General features: G+C 51.8%; 2 protein-coding genes across 2 annotated transcripts; one reads left to right on the top strand and one right to left on the bottom strand.

Moving 5' to 3' along the window:
- Positions 1 to 3,372: 3,372 nt before the first annotated feature.
- On the top strand, positions 3,373 to 4,674 carry VDAG_03778 (beta-lactamase; the record flags this gene model as incomplete). The annotated part of the gene is made up of 3 exons (XM_009653862.1): positions 3,373 to 3,481; positions 3,530 to 3,737; positions 3,846 to 4,674. The coding sequence occupies 3 exons, from the start codon at positions 3,373 to 3,375 to the stop codon at positions 4,672 to 4,674; spliced, it is 1,146 nt and encodes a 381-aa protein (XP_009652157.1).
- A 30-nt stretch (positions 4,675 to 4,704) lies between these two features.
- On the bottom strand, positions 4,705 to 6,078 carry VDAG_03779 (SET domain-containing protein; the record flags this gene model as incomplete). Its single annotated transcript, XM_009653863.1, has 1 exon — positions 4,705 to 6,078. The coding sequence occupies one exon, from the start codon at positions 6,076 to 6,078 to the stop codon at positions 4,705 to 4,707; it is 1,374 nt and encodes a 457-aa protein (XP_009652158.1).
- Between the last annotated feature and the right edge of the window lie 2,752 nt (positions 6,079 to 8,830).

An 8,830-nucleotide genomic window follows, 5' to 3' on the forward strand; every position in this document is an offset into this window, starting at 1 on the left:
GCTTTTCTGTGGCCCATGTCCAGCTTTGAGCGTTGACATGCCCCCGACGAAGCGAGAGAGGAAAGGCCAATAGCTGCCGTCCCAGGCCAATTTGGGGTTTCCAGTGGCACGGTTCTGGGTGGGCTAGCGCTGGGCCAAGATCTGGGAGGGCTTTTTCCCAGTGTCTCGCGTTGTGATTCCAAAAGTCCAACCCTCCATCCATTCCCCCCGTTTGAGCTGCAGCCCTCGCGCTGTTGGGAAATAGTCCGCGGAGATTGCGCGTGCCTTTTCTTTGTTGTCTCGGCCAGCACCGTTCGGACGGACCGCACCAACCCCAGCTGTGTGGGTTATCGCTTTCAAGTTGTTTCTCCCCGACGACCTGTCAGTCGGTCTGGGAGCTGGCCTCCTCGCTGGCTGTCCGGTGTCGCCGAATCTGGTGTGATCGGCAGTCGAGGGAATCCCAGCTGCGCCTATAACCCACTCCCCCCCTAGAAAATGTCCCTTGCTTTGTCGAATTGCCGCCGCAGCCGTTTGGGGGTGCATGGAAAGCCACCATTTGCGCGTGGTGAGGCACGCACGTTTGCTGCCATGCGTGGGGGACACAAAACGACAATCAACCAGCAAAAGCCACAAAATCTGCTCGAGCACTGAAAAGTCGCGTGGTCATCCAGGTGCTGGGAGGCAGTTTGAGGCAGGTCGGCAGGTAGGTGCCTGAGGGAGGTCTGCGCTATGCTTGCCGGGGGCCACGTGAGATCGGCGGCCCTGACCCCAAGGCAGTCAAGTCACCCATGTCGTGTTGTAACATCATGACTGATGGCTGGGGTAGGAAGCGAAACTCTGTTTTTGGTTGTGTGGTGGGCGTGCGAGTTCATGTCCACCAGGCCAGCCAGTCAGGGGTTAAGGGCGTCCGTCCGCTCTCGATTCAAGCCAAGAGAATAACTCGGGTCCCGCGGCGGCAGATGCGAGGCGGGAGCACTCGTGCACTGCAGAACGGCTATTTTTGTGCTGCTTGTTTTTCTGACACAAACTGACTGTGCCTTGACATTGGCGCAGCGAGTCGATCATCCTTATAATACCTCGTGGAGAACTTCACAGTACATTGACTTGAAGGCAATATACACTGATCAATATAGGAAATCACAATCATGTCCTGCTTCTGACTCGACACGACGCACGTCTGTGGTCTGACAGAGCTGACACTGCCTCACTTGCCTACTTTGCCTGCCGGCGGCACGGTAAACCTTGATGGTGATGGTCTCTCACCCTGTTGATTATTGTTTGTGGTTTCCATATCATTAATCAGCGGGTTTTGGATCACAGTAATCATCCGTTCGCTCGTCTACTATGTATACGTTCGGCATAACCATGCATGTTCACCTGCACTGCAGCGTCAAACAACGGTCGGGTCTTTGTCGAACCCAGAGACGATCCTAGATGGAGGGTTGCATTGTGGTGGCTAAGCACATGTGACACGGCGACTCATCTTCCATGTCTGGCTTGGTTTATGACTCGCTCCGACCCTTACGGAACCACACCCCCTGGAGATTGCCAGCTACTACTGTACGATCTTTCTGAAGCCCGTCCATCTGGAACACACTGGCAGGCCACTTCTTCAACGGCAGTCTCCTCGCAGCGGCCGGTCTTTCCGGGCGTTCCGCAAATCAGTCAAATGATGGCCAGCGCCATACGGCACACCAATCAGCGGGGAGGCCTCTCGTCGGGCTCGAAAATTAGGTTTGACAGATGCCCGATTCCACCTTGGTGCTTTGATATCAAACACCTCGCTTCTCGTACCGAAGTATTGGCCATGTGCTGGAAACAGTCACTTGCAGAGGCATGATCTCCAAAGGTAACATGAGAGGATTTCTGCCTTTCAGTGGAGACCGAGAGAAGTTCTCCTCGGATCAAATTTATCGAATCAGGGAGTCCTGGTCAACCTCAAACTATAATGACACTGCTTTTTTGAAGTTGGGACGCCGAATGGAACGTTGGCCGCGCAGTTGCACAGCATCGTGTCTTGCATCGGTGGCTCCTCCCTTCTGTCCCTTGATTGCATGTGATCCAGTGGGCAGAATTTTGAGGCATATATATTAAGTTATAGCCTTAAGAGTGGATAAGCCTTATGCTAGGGATGGGAAATTGATTACAGTACAGGCCGCGCAACATCTCGGGGTGGCGGCTTGAGCCAACGTGGAGAGTTCTGTCGAGATTTTTCACAATGTCACTGATGCCCTATCTGCCATGTTAGCGACATGTCAACGCGGTCCTGAACACCATGTTACATCTTCAGCCACCGGGGTTATCAGGAACCCGAGTGATCTCGCTACAACGGTAGCTCGCACCGTGGGCTCAGGTAATTGAGGAAGGATCATCGGTTGGGCAGACACCCTATTCTGAAACCTCTATCAACCTGTCACTGTTGAGCCTGAGCTGATTGTCTCACCGGAGAAGCACTAATCGTACGTTCAATATCACCCTGTCAATGATAGAATGCTGTCGGCGAGTTCGCTTGCTCTAACCGCGTGAGGTCGATGGCACCACAATGATGAAGAGTCCAGCGCAATCTCACCATTTAGCAATCTGTGTCTGATGCGGCGAAAGAGACACGACTTTTGTGCCAGCCTGAGGCCTGGCCTAAGGCCTAACTGCCTTAGGCATATAGCCTAACTTATAGGCCCGTGCCCGCCAGGATCTATATAAGCCTACGCGGCCTACCTACCTAGATAGTTATAATATATATATCTTATATTTATAGAAGAGCTATAAAGCTTCTATCGGATATTATTACTATGATACCTACTTAGTCTCTAAGACCTAACTCTATTACTATCTATACTAGAGCCATAGCTATTTCTATATATAATAGCTACGTAATCTATTAAGTAATCTTCTTACTTTAAGGGATTATAGCTAATGCTATTAAGTTATCCCCTAAGAGTCTAGAGTATAAAATCGCTAATCCCTAAAAACCCTCTTAAACGCTCCTAATTACTCCAAAGCTCTAAAGCTCCTACTCCCTCTATAATTACTTAGTAATCCTATAATAGCTTTATTTTACTATCTAATATTTCGCTATCTAGATATCTTGCAAATCAATCAAATTAAGCAAATTCGACCTCTCCGATAGACCAAGTCAACAAATCAGACCCTAAGAATTGATTTGATTGTTTGAATTGCAGCGCTGGTGTTGCATGAAAGCAGACTGATGCTGACACCAGAGAATGCGGGGTGCTTGTGGGGAGCAGAGATGACTGTTGCCTCACATCGACATCAACACGCCTGCACATACAACAGCATCTCATACGTCTATGTAACCTTCGCGTGTCGCTTTTATTCTCGCATTTTAGATGCTCGACCGTACAGAACGTAGAGGAGTCACCGTAAACACACATCATGTCATCAGCCATAGATGACCTTCTTGCCAAGTACACCCTGCAACCTCACGAGGCAGATGCGTCTGGGAAGCTCCTCGGGGCCTCTTTCACGGTCGTGGAAAAGCAAAGTTTGTCCACACCAAAGTGGGTACCGAGTTCATTCTGATTCCTCGCAGATGTGTTGTACACAGGCGGCTCGGGCCGCCAAAACTTCCCTCAAACAGCAGTCCCTTGGACTGCGAGGTCCTTCTCTTGGATCGCATCAATGACCAAGCTTGTCACGACCACATGTCTCTCGCATCTCGTGGAGCAGGGCAAAGTCGAACTTGATGTCGATGTGCGGCACCTGGTCCCTCGGCTGGGCAAGATGCAGATCCTCAAGGGGTTCGAAAACGATGGAACCCCCAAGCTCGAAGACAACTCAAACGCTATCACTTTGAGGCATGTTCGATATGGCCATTTATACAGCTACTTCAGCTAACCACAAACCAGAATGTTGCTCACTCATACCGTCGGTCTAGGCTATGATCTGGCCGATCCCGACCTTACTCGTTGGTCGCGGCACATCGGTCGCAAAGACACCAATCTTGACTGGAGCCTGGACGGCTTCGACACCCCGTTCAAGTTTGCCCCCGGTGAAGGCTGGTATTACGGCACGGCTGTGGACTGGGCTGGGCAGCTACTTGAAGCGCTGACGGGCAACACCATTGAGGCGTACATGCAAGATCATGTTCTTGACCCTCTCAAAATGCGCGACACTGGATTCTGGCCTGGCAAGCTAGACCACGTCCAGGACCGCGCTGTTGCCTGGTCATGTCGGGGCGACGACAAGACGAGCCTCAGCCCTGGACCCAAGCTCACGCCGACAACTCACGGGATTGTGAGCGGAGGGGCAGGGCTGTACTCAACGGCAGACGACTACGGACGCTTTCTCCAAGGACTGCTATCGGGAGCTTTGGTCAGCGAAACTACGTTGAGGGAAATGTTCACGCCCCAGCTCGACGTGAGACAGTCTGACATGCTCAACGCAATTGCAAGCCAGTTCCACGACATGTTCGCCCCAGAGTTCCCCACCGCTATGCGACTCGACCACGGCCTCGGCGGCATCATAAACATGGCTGACGTGGATGGAAAGCGACGGAAAGGTAGCCTCTCGTGGTGCGGCATGTGCAATGGGCGCTGGTGGATCGATCGGGAGGCGGGTGTAGCGGCCGTTCTTGTTGTCAATGTTCTGCCACTTGGAGATCCGGTCGTGAACAAGCTCTTCGACGAGCTGGAACGGGCGGTGTACGGGGGTCTGCTTCATGCAAAGCGGAGTTGAGGACACTTTTTTCGGTGACTATTGACTATTTCATTCTGGTGGTGGCTCTACAGACTCCAACACGTTGATCAGGACCTGCCTGCACTGTGTTCGGTATTGGTACACCATGCGCTGGATTCGGGTGGCGTTCGTGTCTTTGTCTAGTTCAAAGTCTGACTGCTCCAGCTTTTCCAGCTCCTGCATGGCTTTTGCTTGAATAATGGCCATGGTCTGTTCCAAGATTGGCGTGAACTCGTCAGGAAGCTTGCCCGTCAACACGGCCTTCAGGCGTTCTTCGTCAGAATCCTTAGCGTCTGACGGAACATTGATGGTATTTCGCTGTTCGGGCGTTGTCTGGAGGAGGAACAACTGCCAAATAAGGGCATCTTGCACGTGGCGAAAGGCGGGCAGCACTGAGGCCGGGTCGATATTGGGCAGAGTCAGCTGACGATGGGCCGCCAGAGAGCTTGGGTCAGCGACCGGGCGGAGAGAGAAGAAGAAGGAGCGCGGCTTGGCAGAGTCTGCGAGTGAAGAGGCCGTCTCGTCGGCCGTTCGAAGCTGCAGGTGCACAAAGTCGTTGTGAAGGGTCGGCGATTCAGGGATGAGGAAGCCATATGCTAGCATGAGCTCGGCGTTGGTCTTTGAGCCGTAGTTATTGAAGACTTGGGCGCCAGATTCGTATGCGTCAAGCGTTTTGAGAACCGTGGTACTCGTACCTGGAGCAATATCCCACGAAATCCCAGCTGAATGCGAGTGGTTTCCAATATCGAACAGGGGCATCAGGATGTGAAAGTCATCAATCGCACACCCTTCAGGCAGAGGCAAACTCTCGTGGTCAGGAACCACCCGAGAAGGCCTGAAGCTGCGACTTGTGAAAATGCTGTAGGCCCAGTTGTAGAGGAGGCGTGTGTAGTCGTTCGCATTTGGTAAGGCCGCGAGCAGTGGAGTAGCCTGTTTGTATTCGGCCTTGAGCCGGGCCTTGATCTCGGCAACAGCAGTGTGAATGTTGGTGTCCTCCAATAACTCAATGTCGTCAGAAGGCCACAGTGGCGGTAGACTCCATGAAGATAACTGGTCCGGCTGAGGAAGCGTGCAAATGTAGGGGTACCAAAAAGAGTCGCGCCCTAAGAGGTATTGTTTCATGAGAAAGAAGCGGGCGACGACATGTGGGGGTATATTTTCGACAAACTCTCTTGGCAGAGGCTGTGCGTCATCGTGGGATTCATACCCGTGGGCTTTCAGGTCGAGGGTGTTGAGATACGACAGTGTGAGACTGAATGGACAGGTGACGATCGTCTCACCAGGGCTCAGCTGCTGCCCGACCCTCACGCGAAAAGAATTGCCAGTGTCGTTGTCGTTGAATATTTCAACAGCGGGATGGAGCTCTGCCCCATGAGAGCTGGCCCAGGAAGTAAGTGCCTCCATGGAACCGATGATATCAACCTTGTGTGAGCTTCGAAGGCCATGAGACGTTGGGGGTGGTGAAGTGTGCGAGTGTGAGAATTGAAGATTGTGAGTTGGTGTGGGTTGTGACGTAACCGCGAAGTGGGGGAGGGGGGGTGCTTCCTACAGTGCGTGCTCAGCCCTTTATTCCCTATCATGTACTGTAGACTTCTGTGCCCAGGCTCTCGAAAAGGCTGGTGGGATATCTCATTTTGACAACGCCCTATGTCTGGGTTACTGGTCCTACTAAGACATCGACCTTTTACTGATGTAGAAAAAGATTGAGGAATCTGGATCGCCACATGTGCGCTACTGCAGTAAGGCTATCCGGATTCCGGACAATTGCTCCGTCTTTGGATTCCTGTAGTCTGCTGTTCTGCACAACAACCTCCTTTTGACTGGGCGAAAACGGTTCATTCGGCTTCAAGTCCGGGGATCAAAAGACAGACAGGTCAAGCGACGGCATAGGCTTCCGGGCTTACCAGCTTTATCGTTACACATTTGCGTTGCTCTAATCTCGATCACGGACTCAAAGGGTGGGATGTCAGATTCTATGCCCTACCCAAGAAGCAATGATTGTGTTTCAAGTGTGTCCGTGTGGCTGGCATCACTTTACGTCGATTCGGCCCACCCTCTTTTGACACCTTGTTTCTGCTCAAGGCTAAATTCGGCTCATATGATTTCATTTTTTGCAACGATGTCGACTGTGGCTTCAGAGAACTTGCAGCAGTTGTGAGAACTTAGAAGGTTGCATTGGTTAGCAGGACTGTAGCACCACCATCTTCTAGTTCTACTAACCGCCCATAACTTGTGGCCAGCTACATTTCTACTGGCTAGAGTTGCCACCGTTTTGTTCAGATGAGGATATATATAGCGAGCTGGAACGGGTAGTATGAAGCGGCGAATCGGCCCCAGTTGTGGCGGACGCTCAGTGACAGACATGTGGAAGGACTACTTGAGCGGGGAACTAGGATGTGTCATATCAAGCAAAAGGACTGGGAAGATGAAGCAGAGCGTCGAGTTTGCCTTCTCGCATGAGAATATTCGCAGCTCTTCGAAGTTTGTGAACTGGGTTGTTTGAGGCTATCAAAGTGTGGGTGTAATGCAGACTGTGTCTAGTGGGCGGAAGAAGGTTCTTCATCATTTAGATGGACGAATACGCCCAACTCTCATAGTCTTCATACCGCGTCGCGTGGTGAACAGGCCAATAATTTCATTGAGTACACAGCTGTCTTTTCGAATGGCACAACCTTTCAACGCTAGCTCATCAGATTCACAAAGTATAGATAGCTACAGGAATCCCATGGCTAGGATTGGCGGACAGAGAAAAGGTGGAAGCCTATGATGAGACCTATTAGTAGTCCGGATGCGACGAAACAGGAGGATCTAGGACAACCTTGGTAGCCTTTCAACAGCTCACAGAAGATCGAATCGAACGAATGGGAAGACTAAAATGAGTATCGGATCGAACACCAGCCTTGCGGCTGTGCATGACCCAAGGTAATCACACAGGTCGGCTGCTCCGCGACTGGCTCGCGACTATAACGGTGGGTTACACAACCATTCACCGGTTCACCAAGTTTCGAGGTTCTGGGTATGTCTCACCGCCGCTCTCACGTCACGACCAGGTTACAATGTTACGCCCACTGGGGAACCTCCGACTGGTGCCGGCGGCCGCACCTCGCCATCTACTGACACTAGACTGCTTAGGCATCCAAGTTCTTCTGTTCCCAATGTAAGGGTGTAGACGCAAGATAAAGACCGCCTCTTCGGTATTGGGCGACACCCCACGCACGGGACAGAACAGGCGAGCCTGAGCCACATAGTCGGAACACGCGCTTACGCATGCAGGAGGCGCTTACATCCCTTTTCCGAAATCCCGTAACCTGGCCCGGCTCCAGGGCGTCGTCAAGTGATGAACCTCTCACTAAGAGTTTGCCAAAGATGGCAACCTTCACATCCACCGGTCGTTCTCGAAAGCAATGTTGTGCGCGTCGTGGTACTCAGCCTCGGTCAAATGGCGGCTTGTCGGTGGCAATCTCGCCATAGTTGTGATCAATGTGATGAAAAGTCTTACCTTGTTTGGATACCAAGTCGACGCAAACTTTGGATGTGGCTTACATGTGTCTTGATTCTCCATCAATGATGACCAATTTGATGACAGGATCTCGGCCGCTTCACGTCGAGCTTCATCAAGCGTTCAAAACGCGTGTACCAGGATTGTTCGTTTGGACGACTTACATCACGGGTGTCATTTTCAGCCCTCTAGTTGCGAGTAACGCACTCAGGGATATGATGTAGCTCTTGGGCACTGTCAGAGGACAAAGATACATCCAATAGCGCAAGATCCTGTCGTCGTCATTGCTTCCATCAAGGGAGCATCTAGACCACCTCGTGCTAACAGCCGCGTCCGTGCTACTAAACCAGAAAGGATACGGCGACAGGTATAAAAGGGGGCCTTCCGTCGGTGATGCTGTTCTGATTTCTTGGAAAACATCAACAACAGACAGACAGACTCAGAAAACCATCTCGATAACCCAAGCCTTTCAGTATGCACTTCATTACCATCACCACCACTGCCATGGCAGTCTTTGCCGGGATCGCCTCTGCTGGCATCCAAGCCCGCCAGGCAACGCCCACATGCAACCCTGGCCAGTTCATCTGCGGCTTTGAGCTCCAAAGTCAGTAACGATATGCCTGCAAGGACTCAGTTTGACTGACATCTCCAGACATC

The sequence above is a fragment of the Verticillium dahliae genome, genomic scaffold, assembly GCF_000150675.1.
Source record: "Verticillium dahliae VdLs.17 supercont1.6 genomic scaffold, whole genome shotgun sequence".
NCBI classification, from domain to species: Eukaryota; Fungi; Ascomycota; class Sordariomycetes; order Glomerellales; family Plectosphaerellaceae; genus Verticillium; species Verticillium dahliae.